This window comes from Hemitrygon akajei, chromosome 8 (assembly GCF_048418815.1).
Source record: "Hemitrygon akajei chromosome 8, sHemAka1.3, whole genome shotgun sequence".
Lineage (NCBI taxonomy): Eukaryota > Metazoa > Chordata > Chondrichthyes > Myliobatiformes > Dasyatidae > Hemitrygon > Hemitrygon akajei.
Genome location: NC_133131.1, coordinates 15,784,190 through 15,811,048, shown reverse-complemented (window position 1 = coordinate 15,811,048; position 26,859 = coordinate 15,784,190). Strand labels below are relative to the sequence as shown.

At 43.7% G+C, this 26,859-nt stretch overlaps 1 protein-coding gene across 3 annotated transcripts in view; it reads left to right on the top strand.

Moving 5' to 3' along the window:
• Positions 1 to 22,014, top strand: part of rflnb (refilin B) — a 37,268-nt gene extending 15,254 nt beyond the window's left edge. For all 3 annotated transcript variants that reach the window (XM_073053319.1, XM_073053317.1, XM_073053318.1), the window contains exons 2-3: positions 14,928 to 15,037; positions 19,634 to 22,014. In XM_073053319.1, coding sequence (XP_072909420.1) covers positions 14,928 to 15,037; positions 19,634 to 19,943 — 420 coding nt within the window. In that variant the 3' untranslated portion in view covers positions 19,944 to 22,014. The remainder of the gene's footprint in view (positions 1 to 14,927; positions 15,038 to 19,633) is intronic.
• The last annotated feature ends 4,845 nt before the right edge of the window (positions 22,015 to 26,859 follow it).

The window sequence follows — 26,859 nt, the reverse complement described above, 5'->3', positions numbered from 1 at the left end:
GTTTTTGCATCATTCTCGGGGATGGGCCAAGTATCTATTCATGCCTCTCGGTAAACTGCTACGGGATGGCTTTCTGTTTACAAGGTATTATGTAAGATTGTGAAACTCCCCAAAATCGTGGCCAGCTGGCAAATTATCTGAGCTGACCAGACTGGTTCGACGGTGGCCGTGCCTGAACACAACTTGGCTGGAATCCAGCTCAGTCAGCTAGAGTTGTCATATCTGAATGGAAGCATGTTTGCCTCTTTGTTTCTTATCGTCTGCCCGGAATGGGATGCTGAGTCAGAGGGGCAGGGAGCCAGTTGGTCACTGGAGTGGGGAAATGAGGGATTAACTAGCTTTCAGCTTGTAGCTTGTCTCTCTTTCTCACACACACACACACACACACACACACACACACACACACACACACACACACACACACACACACACACACACACACACACACACACACACACACACACACATTCAATCAGTTGGTCAGCAGACCTCTTGGGCAGGTGCCTCTTGCTGTTAAGACCATGCTAGTTGTCATTATAATGACCATTCTACATTGAGTTCACACACTGGCATCGGCCACTCATCAATGGCATGGGAATGGGGGGTCCATTTCACCTAACTCAGCCATGCTGACCAGGGTGCCTTCCCGAGTTAGTCCCATTTGTCCCATATGGGCATCTAAACCTTTTCTAATCACGTCTTTTAAATGTGGTTATTGTCCCACCACTTTGTCTGACAGCATGTTCCATGTATACACCACCCTTTATGTGGGGCAATACCTGCCACTTGGGTCCTTTTTCAATCTTGCCTCCTTCTTAAACTCACCCTGTAGTTTTAGACTTTCCCAAACCTGGGAAAAAGAACATGACCATTCACCTTATTGATGCCCCTCGTGATCTTATAAACTTGTGTAAAGTTACTCCTTGGTCTCCTTCACTCCAGGAGAAGCACTCTCCTCCCCTTGTAACCCAAGCCCTCCACTCCTATCACATTCTTGTTTATCTTTTCTCCATCTTGTCTGGCTTCATCACATCCTTCCTATGGCACGGTGGCCAGCACTACAACTCCACACAACATCTTGTAAAGTGATGCCCCAACTTTTGTACCTGATGCTCTGACTGATGGCAAGAGTGCTCAACGCTGCCCTCACCATCCTGTGCCACTTTTTTTGGGGAACTATGTATGTACTTTAAAAAAAAAAACCCTCCAGAACCCTGCCATGGTTTAACTTCTCAAAATGCATCAGTTGATTCTTGAGTTAAATTTGCTTTGCAGACTTTTCCAGTTGGTTCAGATCCTGTTACAGCGTCCTTCATCTGACTCTGAGGGATGGGGAGATTGGATGTGTAAGTAAAGGGCAACACTCTCAAACTGCTGGAGGAGCCCAGGTCGGGCAGCATCTGTGGAGAGGAATATATATTTGGTATTTCGGGCTGAGAACCTTCCATCAGGATGATGTTTCAGTTTCAGCCTGGAAAGTCAACTGTTTATTCCTCTCCAGAGATGCTGCCTAACCTGCTGATTTTCTCAAACATTTTTTGTGTGTTGCAAAGAACTGGAGGGTTCAGGATTTTGCTTCTTCCACCTGTCACCTCCCAGCTTCCTACTTCATCCTTCTCCCCCCACTCTCACCTTCTCCCTTACCCTGTTTCACCTATCACCTGCCAGCGTGCACTCCTCCTTCCTCCCCTTACTTTAATCTGACTCCTGCCTCCCTTCCTTTCCAGTTCAGAAGCATTGACTGTTCATCCCTCTCCATGGATGCTGCCTGATATGCTGAGTTCCTCCAGCATTTTGTGTGTGTTACTCTGGATTTCCAGCACCTACAGAGTGTCTCAAGTTTAATATGCCAAGTACACAGGTCTCTCTTACTTTCCCATTTCCAAATTTAAAATGTTCTTATCTGGGCTCCAGACTAGGAAGGTTCAGTCCTGAGCTGAATTATTGTAGGATGTTGTCCAGCTTGTTGTTGTCAGTGATCACAACTACCTTACCACTGACCTCCTGGAATAATAAACTGAAGCAGGCCTTGACAGTGCCTAGCAGAACCTCTGGGAACTGGTAGAATCTTAACATGGTGAAAGGGATAACCTCTCAATCCCTGCTCTGGAGGATTATGTGAGTCACCCTGCTCCTGAACCACAGGGCAGTGGAGGTCCAATTTCCATATTGGGGCAAGCTGTTGGTGATTCCAAATTAGTTTCGTGTCTAAAACTCTGAAGTTGCCAAGCAGTTTTATTGAGGGGCGTGGAGGAGGAGAAGTTTTGACTTGCATTCCCAGCATTTTCTTTTTGATTAAAATAAATCTTCACAGAGGCAATTAACTCCATGCATGTACTGTTTGGGGGAGGAACGTGTGAGGCACTAGGCCCAATAGGAGTTGGAAACAAGGGCTAAGGAGAACTTAAGTGTATTTGCCTGTGGGTGTGTGACTATTGCAGGCACCTCTCATCTTCAGAGCTGCACAGACAGAATGGAACAGCTACAGGTACCATTTTGTACACCCCCTGAGTTACAAATGTTTTGTGGGAATGGGGGTGTAATTTCCAGCACCCTGTTTTTTTTTCCACAAGGAGTGAATTTTGAGGCTTGTTGGCAACTGGGAACTTGCTGTATTGTGAGCAATGCTATACAACTGTGGATCATTGGTTTAAGTATTGGCAGTGCCTTTTACTATGAGTGGCAGAGTGGCGCATGGAGCTAGTAGAGCCACTGTCTTGCATTGTCGTAGACCTGGGCTTAAATAAACTGTCTGGAGCTTCTATGTCCTCGTGACTTCATGGGCTTCCAGTTTCTTCCCAAGTACGTGCAGCTCGGCATGGTGATGTGGCACTAGATGACTCCTTGTGTTCAGATAAGAGGCCAGTTGAGGAAAATGTGCGGAGAATGAGAATGGGATTAATTAGTTGAAGTAGGTGCTTGATGCTCAGTAAGGACATGAAGGCCCGAAAGGCCGCTTTCTGTGTTGTATCTCTGACGCTGTAGCTGAGCAAGAAGCTGGAAGCCCGTGAGCTAGTTCTCTTTAGGGGGATCAGAGACGGAGAGGGTCAGTAGCTTTAAATTCCTCGGTGTCAACGCATCAGAGCTTCTGTTCTGGGACCAGCACGTAAATGCCATCATGACAACGCCTCCCGATCTGGCGTGCTTAACTTCACTCGCCACAATCCCGAACCGATTCTATGAACTAGACTCGCTTTCGCGAGTTTTAGAGTCAGTCAGAGAAACGGGCCCTTCAGCCCACTGAGTCCATGCCAAACCATTATTCCGCCTAGTTCCACTGACCTGCAACTGAAACAACTTGAGTTCTCTTTATTTATTTTTTTTGCACAGTTTGTCTTTTGCGCATTTGTTGTTGGTCTGCCTTCGTTTGCAACAAATTCTCCACAGGCCCGTGAACAGCAAACAATCCCAGTCGAAAACAGCCAGGACAGTTGTCGTGTCTCATCTCTGCAGGTACTGAACATAGAATACTACAGTATAGTACAGGCCCTTCGGCCCACAATGTTGTGCCAATCTTTTAACCTGTGCTAAGGTCAATCTAGCCCTTCATTCTCACACAGCTCCCCCCCCCCCCCCATTTTTCTGACATCCATGTGCCTATCTAAGAGTCTCTTAAATGATCCTAGTGTGTCTGCCTCTGCCACTAGCCCTGGCAAGGTGTTCCATCTCTCGCCACTGTGTAACGAGCGACACGGTAGCATAGTGCCTAGCTTAATGCTTTACAGTACCAGCGGCCCAGGGTTCACTTCCTGCTGCTGCTTGTAAGCATTTTGTACATTCTACCCATGACCACGTGGGTTTTCCTCCCACAGTGCAAAGACCTCCTGGCTGGTAGGTTGATTGGCCATTGTAAATTGCCCTGTGGTTAGGTAAGGATTAAAGGGCCAGAGGAGCCCGTCCTACACCGTATGTCATAAATAAATAAGAATTTGCCCTGGCATCACCCCCACCCCCGCTATACTGTCCACCAGTCTTAAAACTTTGTCCCCTCGTATTAGCCGTTTCTGACCTGGCTGTCGACTCACTCTGTTCATTTGTTTATGGTTTATATATAATTTTTGTACGTTTATGTACTTTCTTGTAGATTCTATTTTTTTTCCCCTGTGGGTGCCTGTGAGAAAACGAATCTCAGGGTAGTATGTGGTGACAGATACACAATTTAGTCTGAGATGAGAAGATGGAAGTGTTTAGAAGGCGATTAGGGACGTGAGGCTGAGGATGCTGTGTCTCATTTCGGTGACGTGGGGTGGGGAACACAATAAATCCACCCCTCTGCAGCTGAAATAAGCTCGTGCCCTTCTACAATATGACCAGAAAGGAGCCAATATTTTCTGTGCAAACATTGCTCACACAATACTAATAATGTTTTACTGATCCTGATGCGTGACTGTTGGAAAAGCATTTTGCACAGGAAATTGTTTTTCTGCAGCCTCAAGCAAGGCTGGATTATTCCAACTTGCTGTTTCTAATGAACTCTATTCTTCATTTAATACTTTGTTTAACCAAAGCAGTAGCCAGGGTGCGGTTACGCTATTGATAATCTGCCTACCGAGAATTTGCATGCTGGGATGTTTGCTTTTAAAGGGACGATCCACCAAGCTCATTTTACCAAGGGGCAGAAGATAACTTGTGTGTGGTTCTGCTGTGGAGTTAGTTAATCTGGAATGGATCAGGCTGCTTTTTGATGTTCTGTCTTGTTTGAACTGTAGGGGTTCTTGCACGAGATATTGCCTCCATGTTTGGAGGTGGGGAAGGATTGGGACTTTCTCCCTCAAATGGTACGGTGTCCTGCTGAAGGGTCTCTGCCTGAAGCATTGACTGTTTACTCTTTTCCATAGATGCTGCCTGGCCTGCTGAGTTCCTCCTGCATTTTGCGTGTGTTGCTCTGGATTTCCAGCAACCACATTGTGTTTCTGAGTTGAACAGCTTAACAGTGGGTCCTGACCCAGCTGGGGGATGGTTGATGGCTTCCTCTTGCCATGGAGGGCTCTGAACAAATCTGGTTTGCCCCCAATATGGTAATTGGTAACAGTACTATTGGTGGCTTCAGATTGGCTGTCTTGGGTGGACAGGGAATGTAAGATTTGACTGATGCAGCATGCATTCTGCAAATTTTGTTTGCATGCCTAGGAACAATTAGCTGTTATGGTTTATAGATTAAAATATAAGCATTTGGATCACATTGACTTAATTTGACATGAATCAGTCCCTAGAATGGCCAAATTTATTTGCAAAACTACTCGGAGGTAAAAAATTACTCTTTTTTTGAGTAATATGTCAAAACAGCTATTCATTTCATAGAAACAATTGTATCACCGTGAAGAGGTGAGCTTAACTTGAATTTCTTCTGAGTACCATTGTTTTTCTAACAGTGCATCATACAGATTTGCTTTCATTTCTGACTGAAGTGAGGTGACTGAGCATCCAGACCATGCTCTTTTCTCACTGCTGCACCGGGGAAGGAGCCACAGGAGCCTTGGGTCCCATGCCATCAGGTTCAGGAACGGTTAATACCCTTCAACCATTAGCCTTCCGAAACAGCGTAGAAAGCTTCACTCACCTCAACTCTGAACTGATTCCACAACCTGTGGACTCACTTTCCAGGACTCTACCATTCATATATTTAATACTAATTATTACTTATTATAGTATTTGCACAGTTTGTCATCTTGCGCACATTTGTTTGCCTCTTTGTGTAGTCTTTCATTGATTCTATTGTTATACCTTCTGAGAATGCCTGCAAGAAAACGAATCTCAGGGTAGTATATGGTATTTCAATAATTTACTTAGAACTTCTGAACTTTGAGATCGTTCTCTTCTTGGACTGTAAATACACATTGGTGCTTTGGTCTCTTGTGCTAAAGCCAGAAGCCTCAAAACTGGCAATTCTTATTGCTAACCTTTGTAAAGTTACTTTAATGAAAAAAAGCGAACGCCCTAAAACCTGGAGGTATTAGCGACAATCTGCTTGAAGCATTTCTGGATATTTGTTTTATCCTTTGTTTTGCCTGATGGAGCTCTCATCGGCAAGGTTTGTTGGCTCATCCCAAAGGATATTTGTTCAAGTGGCTCTTACTGAAACCTGAGGCTGTGTGCGTGTGTATGGGTACCGTACACACATTGAAAACAGGTTCAGATATGCTTGCTCGGAATTCCTATTTCCACTGGATACCAGTAAAATATGGAAACCTCTCAGTATAACTGTAGAGGCTAGGAGCATCTCTTGCCACTGCCCATGTGGAGGACAAGCTAGTTGGCTGGTTGTTAATGTAAATGCATTTCACTGTTTTTCCATGTACATGTGATAAATCTGAGTCTACAGACTGATAAAGTCTTCACACAGCACAGAAATGGGCCCTTTGGCTGATCACACCCTTTCTCTATTCATATTCCAGTACTCATTTCTAGTGTCCGTCTCTGATTCAAGTACTTGTTTCTGTCTTGAATATTGAGAAACTGCACCTCCCTCAGGCAGAGTTCCAGATTTCAACCACCCTCTGGGTGGAAAAAATTCTTTGCCTCATCTCTCTGATCTTACCAGTTAGAAAACCTCGGTGACTCCTGCAAACTCGGATTGATCTTTTTCCACTTTATCCTGGTTAGCTGGCTCTTGTTTGGAGAACTTTGAAGGAATAACTTTATTAGGCACAACTATACACCTCGTTGATGCAAATATCTAGTCAGCCAGTCATGTGGCAGCAACTCAATGCATTAAAGAATGCAGACATGTTTTAAGAGGTTCAGTTCTTGTTCAGACCAGACATCAGAATGGGGGAGAAATGTGATCTAAGTGACTTCCATTGTGGAATGATTGGAGCCAGATGGGATGGTTTGAGTATCTCAGAAATGGCTGTTCTCCTGGAATTTTCACGCACTATAGTCTCTAGAATTTGCAGAGAATGGCGTGGGAAAAGAAAAAGCTTCCAGTGTGGGCAAAATGCCTTGTTAGTGAGAAAGGTCAGAGAAGAATTGCAAGACTGACATGAAGGTGACAGTAACTCAAGTAACCACATGTTACAACGGTGGTGTGCAGATGAGCGTCTCTGAATGCGCAACACATCGAACCTTGAAGTGGATGGGCCTACAGTAGTAGACCCAACACTAGGTTCCATTCCTGAACCTATAAATTGGCCACTGAGTGTCACGTACTGGATTGAGAAGTGTGAATCAGAAGTCGCCTCACTTTGTGTTTGTCCTTGGAGATGACTAAGACTCCAGGCCTTCAGTGGTGGGCTTTGAGATTGGTTAGTGCAGTGACCCTTACTTCTCCTCTGTTCTGTAATACGGCCTGGCCCCAGATTGCGAATGGGTTTCATTTTTATTGAAAACTGAAAGTCTGAAAATACATGAGAGATTTATGGTCACTACTGTATTGTAAAAAGAGCATCGAAAGCAAATTAGAACAATTGACAGAAGAGGGGAGAGAGGCGGTGTGTATTTTATGTCAGACTTTTTGAATTTAATATTATGGGAGCTCATTCAAGTGTAGTGTCTATAAGTAGTTTTCTATCCTGGCGATGGCCTGTACTTAAGAGGCAAGTCCAACATCTTCCAGCCAAAAGAATTCTCACTGGGCTCAGGGGCTTCTGCAGAACATTTGCCCCCAGACAAGGTCACAGTAGTAGTTAGAGTGATGCTATTACAGTTCGGGGCATGCTGGAGTTCGGAGTTCAATTCTAGTGCCGTCTGTACGTCAACCCATGGAATGCGTGGATTTTTCCCTGGCTGCTCGATGTATTTTTTTTCCTCCCATAGACCAAAGACATACTTGGTTAATTGGTCATTGTAGACTGTCCAGTGATGAGGTTGGGATTGGTCGGGTTTGTCCAGGGACGGCATGGCCGAAGAGCTGGAAGGGCCTACTACACGCGCTATCGCTGAATAAATGCCAAATTGTTGCTAAAGTCTGAAAATTCTGCTTGGAGCTAAACCTTGATATTTAATCTCGTTTAGATTAAAATCCACGAAGTACCCTCTTGATCTTAGCATTGATTGGATCATAACATGTTTGAGACAGTTAATAACAATGAGTTCAAGCATCATAAACCATACAGCAGCACATCTTGAGAGCTTTATGAAGCCTTAGAGCTGCCTTCCTGAACATTGCTTGCCATTGGGGGAAATTAAGCAGTCAATCTGAGACAACGTGAATGGGTTTTCTTTCCTCTCTGGGGTCCCACATTCAAGGGGAAGGGGAGACTCTCATTTAAAAAGCATGATTGGACTGCTCTGGCAGCATAGCAGGTGCTAGCTGGGTTAGTATTTGCCTTGAACTTCCTTGCAGAGGTACAAAATTCAGGTAATTTAAAAGATTGATGCATTTCTTTTTATTTAGAGAAGGTGCCGAGTGGTTATTTTGTGACTAAGCACAAGTGATTCTGCAGATGCTAGAAATCCAGGGTAGTGTGTACACGATGCTGGAGGATCTCAGCCAGTGTTTTCCCTATGGAAAGCAACAACCAGTCGACGTTTTGGGCCGAGACCCTTCCTCAGGACTGGAAAAGAAGGGGGTCGGAAGTTAGAATAAGAAAGTAGGGAGGAGGGGGAAGGGAGTACAAGTTGGAGAAGGCGAGAGTTAAAGTCAGGTGGGTGGGATGAAGTGAGAGGCTGGGAGGAGATGGGTGGCAAAGGTAAAGGGCCGAAGAAAAAATTCAGCTGACAGAAGTTATTTTGTGATGTCACTAATCAGGATCAGTTTTTAAAAAAAGAGCTAATCTTAGGAAATGATTGTGCAATTGATCTGTTAGCCTGTTCTATTTATTAAATTTGCCCGCTATGTTGAGTTTTGGAATTGAGGTACGAGGGGTGATTGATATATTTGTGGCCTAAGGTAGAAGGAGTCAATTTTAGAAAACCTAGCACATTTATTTTTCAACATAGTCCCCTCCTACATGTACACACTTAGTCCAGCAGTCGTGGAGCATACGGATCTTGGAACTCCAGGAAGTGTCCACAGCAGGGGTGATTGATAAGTTTGTGGCTTAAGGTAGAAGGAGATGAGTTATACAGCTCTCGTTACATGCACATTCAGGTCAACTCTTTGAGTGATTATGCAGAAAGTTTGAAGTTAATAACTCACCTCCTTCTACCTTAGGCCACGAACTTATCTATCACCCCTCGTATTTCAGGATGGACAGTAGTGTTGATGTGAGCAGGATCCATGTCCCATGATCAAATTAACCCAAATATTGATGATTGATGGATGCATGCATGCAGTTAGTCTGGAAGAAGTATTGAGGCAGGCTGGCAGGGTCTGACCCGACTTGAACCCATACGCCTCGCCAGACTTGACCCGACCTGAATTAGGTCCTGCTGTGGCCATCTAGGGAACGATGTGATGACTGCAGGCTATTTTAAGTGAGAATATTGATTGAGGTCTTGATGCAGTTCAACTTTCACTTTGCAATTTGTGTGTCTTTTCTGAGCCTACAGTTAACATACGATTCCCCTCGAGGGGCCTGGTGTTTTTGAAGCTGCCAAAAGTTAGGCCTGCAGTAACGAGCACCCCCACCCCTCCCCACCAGACATATTACCAAAACCAGATAAGTAGGTCACAGAACTGTTTCTCAGAGCTTGCTGGCTCTGAGCAACTGTGGTATGAGAAATAAACATGGAGTATTTGTAGTTCATTGGCACAGATATGACACTGAAATTCAATTTTGACTTGCATGTGAGGTCACTTAAGTGCTTGGGAATTGCAAACTGCTTTCCCGTACTATACTAAGGTTCTAGTCCACTTTCCACTGCTGTTCTTGGAGTGAGTCCTGGGATATTTTCTAGGACGAACTACAGAATTTGGATGATGCTGTACCAGATGTTTTGCTCACTGGAGTCTCTTACTCATTTTTTTTTTTTTGTCCTTCCCTCTTTCTACCTGGAGTAGAAGCCATGGACTATTTGCCCTCAGAACTATAGGTGTAATTTAGAAAATCCTCCCCCTTTTTTCCCATCCTGCTGACATAAGACCATTTGCTCCATTAACTATATGATAAGCCACTAATTTTTCTTGTGGTGACTTACCCCCACACAGTCCCCACACTTCTCTCCTGCTTCTACCATCCTCAGATGCCACTGGAATGCCAGTACCCCTGGCATTTTCTGTTTTTATTTCAGATGCCCAGCACATGGCATAGCTTGAAGGCTGCTGCCTCTCTGTTCCAGTGACCTGGGTTCCATCCTGGTGATACACACACACTCACACTCACACACACACACACTGTTGTTCCTTTTCCTCCATCCCTGCAGCTTTCTGCAACTTCAAGTGTTAAATTCAGTGGGCCACTTTAAAATCTAATCAGCCAGTCATGTGGCAGAAACTCACTGAATAAACATGGTCAGGTTGTTCAGGCCAAATATAAGAATGAAGAAGAAATGTGATGTCAGTGACTTTGATCGTGGAATGATTGTTGGTGCCACACGAGTATCTCAAACTGCTGATCTCCTGGGATTTTCATGCATAACAGTTTATAGAGAATGGTGCAAAAAAACAAAACCATCTGATCGAGTGATGTTCAGAGGGCAAAAATGGCTTGTTGATGAGGGAGGTCAGAGGAGAATGGCCAGACTGCTTCAAGTTGACAGGAAAGTGACTAACTCAGATAATGGTGCCTTACCAGAGCGGTGCGCAGAAAGCCATCTCTGAATGCACAACACGTCAGACCTTGAAGTGGATGGGCAACAGCAACAGAAGACCACAAACATCCACTCAGTTTATTACTTGTTTTCTCTCTTCCAATACTGAAGGGTATTGACCAGGGATGCTGCCTGACCCGTCGGCTATCCACAGCATCTTGAAGACCCAGTGACACGGATGGGTGATGAAGGGACGTCAGTGGATGTTGGGCTGTCCCAGGTTGGTGCATCCCGGGATCAGGTGCCCATGCAAGCAGGATGTACAAAGGACGCTAAGTCACTGAGCCTCGATTTGGAGGTGTGGGGTTGTGGGTCCTGTCACTGGCTAGTCCAGGGATCGTTGGACGATCAGAAGTTGAAGACCCAAGCCTGGAGGTCTGTCCATGTGGGTAGGAGGGAGGAAGGAAATTGGCTTATTTTGCTGTTGTTTTGTTGTGCTTTGTGTTGTCCAGCCAAGGGGACATTGTTGGGTTGTGTTAGTTAATGCAAACGACATATTTCACTCTGTTTTGATGTACGTGTGATAAATAAATGAATCTGAATTGGTGCAGTCTTCTATCAGCTGCTGAATAAGAGAGGAAATGACCTGTAACTTCTGATGGCTGGGACCTACGATGTAGGGAAATTGCAGAACATGAGGTCCTTGCCTGCATGGTGTTCTGGCACGTCAGAGGCCTAAGTGCTCCCTCATAATATTCAGGTGATGGTGGTTCCCCTAGAGACCATTTTACTGGGTGAGGATTGAATGGAAACTTAACTGTCTCTTGGCCCGGAGACTAACCCAGCTCCAATTACTTACTGACCTGCAGAAACAGCCTCAACACAGCAGGTCCCAGGCTGACTGCAGGCTGACAGCTCTGCTAATAGATAAATAGTGGAGTCTAATAATTAAGGGATAATCGGGGAATGCTGGCGTGTTTATCTTGGGGAAATTGCCTTTGAATTACCGATAATTGTGCCTTGTCAGAGGAGATGAAAAGTGACAAACTGGTAATTACCTGGTGCCCTAAAGTATGTAATCAATTAGGATTTGTTGTAAACATAATGGAGTAATGTTTTTATTGCCTGTTGAACAATTTCAGCCATTCCATTTTCTTGGCAGTAGAGGCAGTCTCCTTCAGAACAAGTGATGCAGAGCGGATCAAGGAAAGGCTATTTGGCTTGTCAGTTCTGTGCTGTGACGGATTGGTACGATATGCCCACTGGGCCTGAAAGCTCTGCTAATCACCTTGTCCAGCAATACGCATTTGTTGGGAAAAGAGGGGATTGTTATTTGTGCCTATAATGGGGAGAGTAGGTGTGGAACTGAAACCTCCTAAGTGAGCTCTGATAGCAGTCCTCCGTCACCCCAACCCACTAACGAAAGGAGAGCAAGCAGGACCTTTCACACCCACGGGTCAGAGCCAGCCCATGTCCCGCACGCGTTCGCCCTGACCCTCAGCATTTCCAGCCTGTCGACCTTCCCCAACTCCCTCTTTCTCCCTCCCATTCTGTTGCTTGGGGCTTTTGTCTCAAGCATTCAGGTCAGAGCTGCTAGACTAATTCCCAGTCGTTGATAGATTCTTGGATTGGTTACGGAGGTGGATTTTTTTTTTGCACTTCAACCCCAGCACACTCAAAAGCTGAGCTGCTGCTCCAAGTGGAACAGAGGCCCCCCCCCCCCCGCCCCCCCAGTACAGTCAGTGTTGCACTATCTGTGTTTGGACCTTGATGTTGTACTAACAGTAAAACTCCACTTGTTGTGATGTATCTGGAATAAAACCCTTAAATACTTCATAATCTACTTGAAGCCCAACATAAATGGTATTGAAGAGTTTATTTTACCCAGGCACTTTGCTCTTTTTACTGTCGTTTTGTCTGCCCAATCCACACCCCTGTTTACTGTCCCAAGGCTGAGAGGTATTTGGAGGTCTTGTCTCCGTATTGTCAATAGGCTAGGATTTCAAAGTTCTAATGTTGCAAGTGAATTGGTGGATATGGAAAGCATTGGGAGTGATCAAATTGTGGGGTTGCTCTGGTCATCCCTGATCACTTTTCTCCCATTCTTGTTTGGAACAGTGTCAGTGTTAAATAGCCATTTTGGAAGGATGGTCATGTCTCCACAGTCAATGTTTCTTTTTGAAGACAAGATGTTCTTGGGGGGAAAAAAAATGGTTATTCATTTTGAACTCCTGTGAAGGGAGATGACTGGTAATGCCTTCAAAACCTAGGTGTCCACTAAATGTCAGACTGAGGGCTGGTGAAATCTAAAACTTTGACGAAGTTCCGTAGATGCAGTGTAGAGTATAATAACTGTGTGCATCACAGTCTTGTATGGGAACATCAATGCCTAGGAATGGGTACAGAAAGTGGTGAATCAGAATTAGGTTTAAAATCACTGGCACATGTCACGAAATTTGTTGTCTTGCAACAGCAATAATAAACAGTGGGGAGGGCTTCGCCTGTGATGGACTGAAGGGCATTTGCCGCAAGACAGCAGCATCTATCATCAAGGATCCCCACTATCTAGGCCATGCTCTCTTCTCACATTTACCATCGGGCAGGGGGTAATGGAGCTTTTGGCCCCACACCACCAGCTCTGGAAAAAATATTACCCTTTAGCCATCAGGTTCCTGAACCGGTGTGGATAAGTTCACTCACCACAACACTGAACTGTTCCACACCCTACAGACCAACGTTCCCTCTGGTTTATTTTACAGCTGAGCAGGCCAACCATTGCTCTGAGTAGGAAATTTTTGCTCTGCCTGAAACTTACATGGCACGTTAATTTTTAGTTTTTTGTGTTTTTAAAATATACAGACTATAATAATTAGAACAACAATTGAAAAATCACTTATGAAAGGATATAATGAAATGCAGTACAACAAAGAAAATCTTTTATGTTTTGTAAACTTTTTTTTCTCGAGTCTTAATTACAAATCTATTTTCTATAAACAGTGTCCAGATTAATTTTGCATTCAGGTGAAAGATGTGTTTCAATCCTCATTAGATCACCCAAATGTTCCACTTATAACCATATAATAATTACAGCACGGAAACAGGCCATCTTGGTCCTTCTAGTCCGTGCCGAACGCTTACTCTAACCTAGTCAGTTTCTGGATTTGTATTTGATTGAATTTATCAGACTGAATCCACATTTGCAGTCAGCACTAGAAGACTGAAATGTTCCAGCGATGTCAACAAGAATGGACAGTTCTTCAAATTCTTCGTTTCAACAGCTTAGTGAATGTCTTAATTGAACCAGTCTTGACTTACTCAGAAAAGACGTATTTAAAATTAGTATTGCTGTGATAGTTTGAGGCAATGCTTTTGTCTTGGTTTGTAATAGTAGCTGGGTATTTTGTTTGTCAGTCGTACAATATTCTCTTTTCCAAATTTAAAACAGGGTCAAAAGCTTGCCATTCTCTTAACTCATCATCAGGAAATTTATTATCTGAGTGACTATACACATGTTGAATGAATGGAATAATAGGCGCTGTATTGACATCAGAACTTGTAAATGCAAGTAGGTCCTTCACTTTGTCAATTGTATCTACACGGCAACAAAGGCTATGTGCTAGCAGTATTTCAGTTACTGTGTGGCCATCGACCCATGCCGCTTGGAGGGAACAGTGCTACAGACTCCCTTTCAAGGACTCTACAACTCGTGTTCTCAGTTCTACTTATTTGCACAATTTGTCTTTTGCATATTGTCGGTCATCGTGGTTTTTCATAAATTCTATTGTATTTGTTTTTCTGTAAATGCCAACAAGAAAGTGAATTTCGGGGTAGTATATGGTGACATACATGTACTTGTTTAATAAGTTTACTGTGACTCACTTCACGGTAGATGAGGTGTAATTATGAAGGTCCTGAGTCATTGGAACTTCCTTCCTCAAAGGGCAGTGAGTGCAGAATATTTGGATTTGTTCGCAGCAGTGTTAGACTCAAAACACGTCACTTGTTTGTACAGTTTATCTTTTGCACATTGATTGTTAGTCAGTCTTTGATTAGATGCTGTTTTCCATTAATCCTATTGCATTTCTTTATCCTGCTGTGAATACCTGCAAGAAAATCCATCTCAGTACATGGTGATATATACATACTTTGATAATAAATTTACTTTGAACTTCTAAACTTAGAACTTTGAGCAAGAAGGTGGATCACTCAGTACAGGAGATGGGTGGGAGTGCAGAGTTGAGTTTGTTCAGATTTGTTGAGTGCTTGAATAGACTCGGGGGGGGGGGGGGGTTCAAGTGGCCTACCCATTTGTTTGTATATTCATTTTTTCCCCCTTATTTTGTCTTTCTTTGCAGGACCCTTTGATTACTTCCTCTTTCCAGAATGCTGGCCTTGGACCGAGACTTCACCCGCTCTCGTTCGGAGAAGGAGTTGAAGTTGACCCCCTGCCACCGAAGGAGATCAGGTAATTGGTGGGTTCCCTCTCTCCCTGACTGGTTGAGATGTCGGTGGAACGTTGATGCATGGCGGAAGGCCATCGGTCTGTTTGGGTGGCACAGTAGTTAGTGGCTAGCTTAACGCTTTGCAATGTCAGCAATTTGGGGTTCAGTTCCTGCTATGTCTGTATGTACTCGCTGTGAACAAGCTGGTTTCCTCCGGGTGTCCCAGGTTCCCCCCACATTCTATAGACACAAGGTCAGTAAGTTATGGGAATGCATCACAATACTTGGCTCCCCAAGCAGGTCCTTGGACTGTTGGAGGAAACTGGAGCACCAGGAGGAAACCCACACATTTCATGGGGAGGGTGTACAGACTCCTTACAGATGATGGTGGAATTGAACTCTGAACTCCGATGCCCCAAGCTGTGTGGTGTCACACTGACCACTACAACACCATGGTGCCCATGTGTAGATGAAGGGAAGGTGAGAAAAATCTGCTTGACCAGATGAATGATATGGGTCCAGAGCTTGTTGCCCAGAAGGGAAATGGATACAAACACCTGACTACTGTCTGAATGAACTCTTGAAAACCCATTTATGAACCTGGACTCTGAGCCGGTTAGTGGATTATCCCAGACATCTCATTTTTAAAAAAAAAGTGCTTTATTTGTTGTGTTTAGTGTTGTGGCGAGTGAATCCCTCCACTCTGGTTTGGGAGCCTGATAGTTAAAGGATAGTACCTGCCACTTGTCTGTTCCTTCCTTCGGTCTGTCTGTTCTGTCGCCACATTCCGCATATTGATATTGTTGGACTATGTCAAGATTTCAATTTTATTGATTTCTGGGTTCCAATTCACTGGCATCGCAGTGAATGAAAACCTAATCAGCCCGGCCTCACCTTGTGCGTCATCCTCGCCCTACAAACACTCATCTGTTGTTTTCTGATGAAATAACATGTTGCATCTTGTGTGTGTTTATCTCTTTCTCTCTCACCCACCCATTGGGCTCCAGCATGACTGCTGGGTTACTCATCCATGTGGGTGTTTTTCCTGAGTTAATGCCTTCAGCGGTGTGAGTCAAGTGTAGTTTGTTTGAGATAACGGGTTGTTTCTGTTAACCCTTCATGTTGGGGAAAAAAGTGCACGTTTCTTGCCTGTTGAGCAACATTGTGCTACAGAAATACTCCGTGGTTGCTGAACATGGAATGGAGAACATTGAATACTACAGTACTCTACAGACCCTTTGGCCCACAATGTATGATGTCCTTTTAACCTAGTCTAAGATCAATCTAACTTTTCCCTTCTACATAACCCTCCGTTTTTCTATCGTCCATGTGCCTATCTAAAAGTTTCTTAAATGCCCTTTGTGTATCTAATTCCACTACCTCTCCTGGGACGGTTTAATGCACTCAGTTCTGTTTTTTTTAAAATAAAAATTAATTTGAGAAACCCCACTGTATTTTCCTCCAACAACTTTAAAATTGTGCCTCCTGTATTAGCAACTTCTGCCCTGGGAAAAAGTTTGTCTATCCACTTGATCTATGCCTCTTATCTTGTACACCTGTCAATTCGCCTCTCATCCTCCTTTGCTCCAAAGAGAAAACCCCTAGCTTGCTCCGCCTATCCTCATTAAGACATGCTCTCTAATCCAGGCAGCATCCAGGTAAATCTTTTACATCCTTCCTATAATGAGGTGACCAGAACCGAATACTACTCCAAGTGCACATCCAGCACCATTCATTGATTATGTACTGTACTTGCAATGGCCAATGACGTCAGGACCGCTAGATTCAAAAACAGTTACTTCAAGTTCAAATTTTGTCATTCAACTGTACATATGTATATCACCAAATGAAACAGAGTTCTTCCAGACCATGGTGCACAACACAGTACATATAACTGACACACATAGTACTATTACCACAAATAATAAGGTGCACGTGTGATAAAAGTTTAAAAAGTAAACAGTATAACGCCACTGGTACTTCAGACGTGATGAGACCTGCATGGTGGCAGGGAGTTCAGTGGTCTTACAGCATGGGGAAAGAAGCTGTTTCCCATCCTGACAGTTCCTGTCCTAATGTTACGGTGCTTCCTGCCTGGTGGTAGGGGGGTCAAAGAGATTGTTGGTTGGATGGGATGGACCTTTGACAATGTTAAGGGCCCTGCTTATGCTGTGCTCCTGATAATTATCTGTGGATGGAAGAGAGACTCTGATGTACCCCCTCAGTAAACCTTGAAATCCTTTATAGGGACTCGCGGTCAGATGCCTTGCCATTCCCGTATCAGGCAGTGATGCAGCTGGGCGGGACGCTCTTGACGATGCTCTTGTTTTTAAGCAAAAAATGGTTAAAATTGGGGCAGGAGAGGACCCCGCACCTGAATCTCCTCAGGAAGTGGAAATACTGCGGTGCTTTCTTGACCGTGGGGGTTGAAGTGAGATCATCGGTTATGTGCACTCCCAGAAACTTGGTGCTCCTAACTCTACAGAGGAGCCGTGTATGTGCAGTGAGGAGTGGTCAGCCTGCTCCTTCCTGAAGTCCACAGTCACCTCCTTGGTCTCGTCCACATTGAGAATTAAGCTGTTGTGCTTGCACCATTGTACCAGCTACTCTAACTCCTCTCTGTATGTCGTCTCATCCTCCTTGTTGTCGAGGCCAGTCACAGTTGTGTCATTAGCGAGCTTGATGAATCAGTTCACATTAGATCTAGTGATGCAGTCATGCGTCAGTAGTGTTTAAAACAGTGAGCTGAGCATGCAGCCCGGGTGGGGGGGTAACCAGTACTCGGCGTGATGAAGCCCAAATAATAAGGCTGATCAACACCTCCACCCACCCCACCACGCACCCACCGCCACTACTTTATCATTTCCTCTCGGTCACCTTGGGGACAGACACTCCTGTAACTAGGATCACTTTATGGACATATAAACAATCCATGTATATAAGCTATCTTACGTATTTGTATTTACTGTGCTTTTTTTAATTATATTTTTGTGCTGCACCGGATCTGGAGTAAGAATGACCTCCATATGGCACTTTTTGGAACAGTGCAGTTATCTTAGTCTATTACGAAAAGTTCTCCTCTGTTCAGCCATGGTGGCACGCCGAGGGTGAGTTCCTCGGCATCCATTTCACCGAGGACCTTGCGTGGTTTGTACACACCAGCTGTATGGTGGAAAAAGGAACAACAGTGCCTCTTTCACCTCAGATGGTTGAGGAAGTTTGGTATGGGGCCCCCAAATCCTAAGAACTTTCTACAGGGGTACAATTGATTACATCCTGACTGGCTGCATCAGTGCCTGGTATGGGAACTGTACTTAATCACAGGACTCTGCAGAGAGTGATGCGGACAGCCCAGCACATCTGCAGTTGTGAACTTCCCGTGGTACAGGATACTTACAAGGACAGGTGTGTAAAAAGGGCCCTTAGGATCATTGGGGACCCGAGTTACCACAATCTATTCCAGCTGCTACCATCTGGGAAGCAGTACCACAGCATAAAAACCAGGACCAACAGGCTCCGGGACAGCTTCTTCCACCATCAGGACTGGTGAACTTGCACTGATTTGAGTGTACTCTATGTTACACGGACTCTTTTATTTATTATAAATTACTATGATGGCACACTTAGATGGAGACGTAACAAAGATTTTTACTCATGAATGTGAAGGATGTAAGAAATAAAGTCAATTCAATTCAGAAACATTGTCCAGAATTGCCAGGATTTTCTGTAGGGTCCTTTGTTCTACCACAGCCTCCAGTGTGTCCAGTTTGACTCCTGTAACAGAGCCAGCCTTTCTAATCAGTTTATTGAGCCTGTTGGCATCACCTGTGTTGATGCTGTTGTTCCAGTACACTACTGACAACATCAGACTGGTAGAAGATGTGAAGGAGAGGGCCTGCATACTCCAAAGAACCTCACTCTCCTCAGGAAGTAGAGGCGGCTCTGGCCCTTCTTGTACACAGCCTCTGTGTTGGTGCTTCACTCAAGTCTGTCATCCAGGTACTTGTAGGTCCTCACCACATCCGCATCCTCACCATCAATAGTAACAGGAAGCAGGTCTTCCTAAAGTCCATCACCATCTCCTTCATCTCCAGTGGATATTGGTGGGAAAGCTCAAATTGCCTGTCTGCTTTGACAAAAGTTGACAATTGTGAATGCAGTGAGATTTGGATTCTGGCATTTGCAGTATCTGGTGTCTGGAACTGTGCAGCTGGTGGGCAACGCTGTTGTTGCAGAAGTGCTGTACAAATGCTTCTGGACTGACTTGACTGATTATTTCAGTCAATTATGATTATTTCAATTATTCAATTAAAAACGTGGGCTTTGCTAAATGCGTTCCCCAACCTCCCATTCCATGGGAGGGTTGCAAAATTGTCCTCTGTGATAAGATGAGCCACAATACTAGTTTGTAAAATATAATTGGCTTGGAATCCTTCATAAAGATTATTTTCCATTATTGAGTAAAATTCCAGTAGCAACTGTTTGTCTGGGTTGCTGTTCATTGCTGATGGGATGAAAGTGAGAGAGCAGTGGGTCATGGGCAAGTTGACTTGTAAACCCAGGGAGGGGAGGAAAAAAAGCCTTTAATGAATGAACCGTCCTTTGTCTCTGTGCTTCAGGTACACCTCCTCCGTGAAGTATGACTCAGACCGGCATTACGTCAACAACGTGTTCCTGCAGCACACCTTGGGCGTTGGCTCCTGCAGCCAGACAGTCATCTGTGTTCCCGACTGCACGTGGCGGAACTACAAGACAGAGCTGAAGTTCGAGTTTCAGCACAAACCGCTGCGGTTCCTCAGCGCAGTCATCGTGTACCCCAAGTATGCAAAGACTGTCTACACCACCACTGTGGATTACAACTGCAGGAAGGCGGCCCGGAGGTTTTTGTCCAGTGTGGAACTCGAAGTGACAGACTTCAGTAGCAGTTAAATGGCGCTCTCCATTGACGTGTTTTCATCCAAAAATCCACTTCAGCTCTGGACTGTCAAATTGCTTCTGAACTTGTTCAATACTGTGTTTCTTTACCCTTTGTGTCTTAGTCTCCTAATTATTTTTAATCACAGAAGTTTAGGATTTCCTTTAGAAATGTTAAGGCATATTATGTGTATTAGTTAGGAAACATAGTGCAACAATGCATTTGATTTTTTAGAATTCCTTTTAGTACGTTCAGACTAAAGATTGTCGGTGGGGCTGGAAGGTGGTTGAGTGGGAAGCTATTGGCCACTAAGCCCTGGCTTCAGTCTGTGTGGGGATGGAGGTTTTCTTGATGCTCAACGTGAGATCCTTTTGGGAAATGGAGAATTTTGCTGCCAGACTTGGCTGCTGCATTCAGCCTGTTGCTGAAATGGGCGGGTCATGGAGTGGGGGGCACCCCCAAAGGCACAACTCCAATAAAATTCCACTGCGCACGTTGGAGGGCTTGTCATGAAAGTAATTTGGCACAGTTAAAATCACTCTTGCATTTAATATGTTTTGAAGAACTTGGCTAAATTACCATCCACTTTCGAGGGTTTGGTGAAAATAAACACGAGGTTTGCGCCATTGGGTTTAATGTGAGCAGTAGGATATTTTAACGTGATCCCTCGCACAAGTCCGTGATGAAAGTGTGTAACCAAATGGTGGCTGATATTACTGCTCCAATCTGGATTAAAGAGTTCCATTAGGAGTTTAAGAGTGGGGCAGTTTCAAGTGTAATGGTACATGTTATTAACATTGCCCAGTGGAAGGTAATTTACTGTTTTGCAGTTTGTTGCGATTCATTCCTTGTAGAAATTTATCCAGGGTTTGTTGACGCATAGAGCACCATCTCCTGTTTCTAACCAAAATGGAAAACGTGTGGTGTTTTTAATGGACTACAGGATTTGCTGTTCTGAGAAGAGAACGAGGCAATATGTAAGAGGCCATTTTGGGAAGAGCCAGTTGCTACCCTGCCACATTGTTATCTGACTGCTCCTTGAAAGCAGGAATCTTGCCTATATTTATTCACCCATCTAGCTCATTTGTACATAAGTGCTCTTTCCCCAATCTGTCACTAATTGCAACCTCCAGCACTTCCATTGGAGCTTATCACCTTCTGAGTGTTTTGACCCAATGATATGTAAATGTTGGAGAATGAACCAATTCCTATGACACTATGTAGCTCCAGTAATTTTTAAGAATGTTTCTTTTGTGTAATTGGTTGCTGAAACCCCAGTATTAAGGGTGTAATCCAATGGGAACTGGGATCTACTGATCTGACTCTGTTCACAACCAATCCAATACCGGGTGTGGTTAATGTGAAGCTGTGTTGCGGAGGAGATGTGAGGTGGAGGGACTGAATACTGATAGGTGGGTAGGAAAGGTGGGTGCTTTTGAAACAGCTGCTGGGATTACTCAGCAGATCACTCAGTCTGGGTAGAAAAGCAAGGCACTTGGGGTCGATGACCTTTCAGAATGTAGATGGTGAAAATACTATTTAAAATGTTGAGTAACTTGGGTGTAGTGGAAGGTCTGAAGTAAGTAAGCTAGAGGGTTGTTGGTCGGGATTAGACTGTGTTGATGCCTTGATTCTGCAGCTCCTCTTCAAGACAATGATATTGCCGTGAAGGGAAAAGGGAATTTGTCGCCAGCCATCTGTAACAGCAACATGTAGTGCGTTTTCCATACTTCACAGCCAGCTGCTTTGAATGGGCTGGGGAAGGGACTTATTTGGCCACTTTAAAGCATTCAAACACTTCAATGTACAGGAGGGTTCTAGCGAAACAACTTCCCAATTGTTTGCAGATTTCATGCATGACATTTAAAAAGACCAAAAAGGGAGGGGTGGGAGTTCTGTAATGAAGCACTTGATTAGAATGTGACACAAATGTTTGCACAATATATCCCAACTCAGCCCAAGCAGTTCTTAAAAACTGTACAGGTCTTGTGTACATATGTGTATAGCTGGCTCAATAAATATGGATTATTTTAATGTGTTTGCAAATGTGTCATTAATAAAGTTAACGTGTAAGATGGCATGCAACTATTGATTTTGGTCTCTGCTTAAACCTCCAGGAGCAGTTGAGAGCAGCTTAATGTTATCTCAAGCTAGCATTGAGAAGGGGAATTTAACCTGGTTGAAGAGCATGTGTTAAGATGCATATTAAGTGTAACCAACTGTGCGAGTGTTTCAAGTTTGCACGCACAGTTGACTTGACAAATGTGGTGTTGCATACTGGATACTTGACTAGGCTTTCCAGCAGCGATTTAAGCGGGCGGCAGGGTGGGGTAGACACAATCCTGGCAGTTTTTGAAACGTGACACTTGCCCTGAAATAGTTCAGATAATCCGTGAAGCAGACTGGCTCTACTTGATGCACGTTTAGTAACTGAAAATAATTAAAATCATTAGTCTTAAAAGGAAATGTCCGTTTGACTCCCAACCCGGTGGCACTGTAGCTAAGCAGTTAGCATGACACTATTACAGTGCCAGTGACCCAGCTTCAATTCTGCCACTGTCTGTAAGTATCTTCTCCCTGTTACTGCATGTTTTTCTCCAGGTGTTCTTTCTTCCAAAGATGTACAGGTTACGATTAGAAAACTTTGGGCATGCCATATTGGCAGTGGAAGCATGCTGATATAGCATGTGGCGGCTGGCCCCAGCACATCTTTGGACTGCTGGTTGCTGATGCAAATGATGAATTTCATTTGTGCTTCAGTATCAAAATTGGGTATAATATCAATGGCATATGGTTGTGAGATTGTGTTTTGTGGCAGCAGTACAGTGCAATACATAAAAAGCTATAAACTGCAATAAAGTGTGTGTATATAAATTTAAGTAGTGCAAAAATAGTGAGGTAGTGTTTGGGGTTGGTTCATCTGTTCAGAAATCTCTGCATTGATGTACATTTTTTAATAACATGATCAAATTAGCTTTCTTTGTCACACATACATCAATGTTTATCTCATTATAAAAATCCAGTAGCAGCTTCCACACTGAAAATTGGCACTTGGAGTAAAACAGTTCAAGGTTTCAGCTTTCTGATCAGGTCCAAAGTCTGTGTGCAGAACGATGGTCTGGAGCTGCAGTATATTGTCCCTGCAGAGTAAATAGGCTATATAAATATTGTTAAGTGTTGAAACCCTGATTATATTATTTTTACAAAATAAAGGTCATGGCAGATGGGAATGCCTCATTTGGTTTAATGTGGTTTTCTCCCCCCCCCCCCCCCCAAGAATGGTGAAATCTGGTTTAACTCTGCCACCAGTATCCCAAGTAATTACTGCTAAAAGTCTGAGGTATGTTCTGAAGAATGAAATATCATTTCACATGTGCCTATGGCAAACACTTCACTGATCTGTGACAGTTGTACAAGTCTCATCAGTATCTTTCAACTTCTTTAGAACATGCCTTAATGCACTAATGTGTAATTATCATTAGTGCGTGTGTGTGTGCGTGTGCGTGTGCGTGTGCGTGTGCGTGCGACCATGACTTTAAGACCATGTGTCCATAGTTGTTGGCTGACTTACTGAAAAGCTTCGAATATTGAAAGGCCTAGATGAAGTGGACACAGAGATGATGTTTCCTATAGTGTGGAGTCCATGACCAGAGGACACAGCCTCAGGGTAGAAGGAAGTCCCTTTAGAACAGAGATGTGGAGGAATTTATTTAGCCAGAGGGCAGTGAATCTGGAATTCTCTACCACCAACTGCTGTGGAGGACAAGTCACAAGTCATTAGGTATGTTTAAAGTGGAAGTTTAAAAGGTTCTTGATTAGTAAGGGCATCAAAGGTTATGGGGACTCAGGTGAATGGGGTTGAGAGGGGTAATAAATCAGCCATGATGGAATGGCAAGAGAAGACTCAATGGGCTGAGTGGCCTAATTCTCTGTCTTATGGTCAATGTTGGAGGGGAAATGAAAGGAACCCCTTCCAAAGAAGGGAATCTTTGCACCTATTCAAGTGAACATACCATATGTTGAGGAGATCTGATGCTGTGCTGGTTTGATTGTGTGCAGAGCATGCAGGTGGAGAGTAGAAGAGGATAAAATTAATGACATTATGTGCAAACATCAGTATTCTGAACATCATGGGAAGTTGGTTCCTGAGAGTGGCAGTCTGCTATGTCATATGATTTATTTTTTAAAAAAAATTATTTAGGGATAGAGCACGCAGCCCATCTATTTAACCCTAGCCTAAAACAGGACAATTTACAATGACTGATTAACCTGCTAATTGGTGTGTCTTTGGAGTGGGGGAGGAAGCCAGAGCATGTGGAGGAAACCCACACACACACACACACACGGGAAGAACGTACAAACTTTCTTAGATTGAGCTCCAAACTCCAACGCTCTGAGCTGTAATAGCATAGCACTAACTGCTACTCTATCCTGGCGCCATGATCATCAAAATACTTCATTTCTCAGTGCATGTGTTTCTTGGATTCTTAGTTCTTGAGAATTGTGTGGTCTGATATGGATTAAAGTTTTAATGTTTTGCAGCACACCTTTGAAAAGGTTAAATTACACCTTTGTATTAAAAAAAAAACACTGGCTCACAAAGGCAGAATTTGTATTTGATGGTTTCAGTTTAATGTTGGCATTGAATTTCCACCCACTTTACTGAAATGGGTGCTGAATTAGAATTTGAGCCTGCAGCACAATGGTATATCTTGATTTATACCCACTGATACAGGCTGCAAAAGCTGCCCAAGTTCTCTGGATGGCTGGTTGTGGCGGCAGGGCTTGCTGAATCTTGTACAGCTTTAGTAGTCCCGATGCAGCATGATAAATAGACTAACTTTTTATTCTGAGGAGGCTGTTGAAAATCCCACATGTTCTTGGGACTCTGCCACATTTGGTTTAGTACTTGATGGGCCAAATGGGTACTGTAAACCTGATTGTTCAATATCACTGGCATATGTTGTGAAATTTGTGGTTTTGTAGCAGCAGTACATGATAATTAAAAGCTATAAATTACAATTAAAAGTATATATTTAAAAAAACAGAAAATTAAATAAGTAGTGCAAACAGAGGGGGAAGGAGAACTGGGGTTAATGTTCATGGTTCGTTGTCTATTCCGAGGGGAAGAAGCTGTCCCTGAAGTGTTCAGCATATGCCTTCAGGCTCCTATATCTCCTGATTGATGTGGGCAATGACAAGAGGGCATGTCTTGGGTGTTGGGGGTCCTTCCTTACTGATGGATGCCACTATGGGGAGGTGGCACAGCTAACGGTGATGCTGCCTTTCAGCTCCAGCGACCTGGGCTCAATCCCGACCTCGAGTGCTGTCTATGTGAAGTTGTGTGGGCTTTGTCCAGTTACTTTCCGGGTCCCAAACACACGTGAGCCCATTGGTCACTGAATTGCTCCTAATATGTAGCTGAGTGGGAGAATCTGGAGAGTTGATGGGAATACATTGGAATAAATGGGTGCATTATGACTGGTCTTAACAGGGCTAAATGACTCCAACTCTTCCTGGTAGCTACGATGTAGTGCACCTTTCTTTCCATTGGGTTTCCAATTACGTTAGTAAAGACTGTTCTTGTGCTTTCTGGATGCTTCACTTTTTTAAAAAATCAGTCATGGGCCAGGGATTCTGTGGAGTTGAAGACATTGCATTACTTCCCCATAGGAGTCTTTGAGAATATCTTTGGAAGCATTTCTGGTACTTGTGTCATGAAAAAAACCCTGAGTGGGTGGGTTGCTTTGGGAGAATGGTGTCAGGAGTGCAAATGAGATATTCTGTCTTTCACAGATAATAGTATAATAGTTACTAACTCAATGGGTGTGAATGCAAATGACACCTTTCACCAAGTTTTGATGTACATGTGATAATAAACTTGAATCTTGGTAAGTTTAACATTATTACAGCACTAGCAACCCACCACTGTCTCTAAGGAGTTTGTACATTTCCTGTGACTGTATAGGTTTCCTCTGGGTGTACTAGATCCCTCCCACGTTCCAAAATTATACAGGTTGGTAGGTTAATTGGACACATGGACATTGTTCCCTCTGCACATTAAATGCAGGTGTCCCCTGCTTTACGTATGTTTGCTTTACGCCACTTCGCTTTTACAAAAGACCTACATTAGTAACCTGTTTTCACATTACAAAGAGGATTTTCGCTTTTATGAAAATTTTTCCCATATAAATTAATGGTTCTTCGCTTTACGCCATTTTGGCTTAAGAAAGGTTTCATAGGAATGCTCTACCTTTGTAACGGCGGGGGGGACACACCTGTAGTTAAATTAACTAAGTGCAAAAATAAGTAATGATGTGGTGTTCATGGATTCAATGTCCATTCAGAGGAGAAGAAGCTGCTCCTGAATCATTTTGTGTGTGTGTGTGTGTGTTGTTGTTCTTCAGGTTCCTGTACCACCTGTTAAGCAGAGGGGTTTGGATCATGTTTTCACAGCCCCCCCCCCCCCCCCCACACACACACACACACACACAACCCTGTGCTTCTTGCTCAGTCTATGTAGTCCCTGTCTTTGAAGATGGATCATGAACAAAGTGTTGGTTTTGAGCTTCAAATGCTCTTCTTTCCCAGAGGTCAAAAGCTGCTGGTGCAGTGGTGGTGGTACATTAAAAAAAAATTCACATCTGCCTTTGCTGAGAAGCAAATCCTGAGATATGGAAAGAGATTTTAATTTTTCCTAAATATAGTGGCCTTAATTGTCAGGGAGTCATGATACACCATAAGACGGGTTAGTAGCGGATTTTATTTAAATAGTTCCAGACCGATTCACACTACACAGAAACAATGGACCTTGATGACCGAGTATTGGGTTGATAGTGAATTGACAACTTCTTACATCCTTCACGTACATTAGGAGTAAAAATTTTTATGTCTCTGTCGCAATGTGCAAGTTATAGTAATTTGTAATAA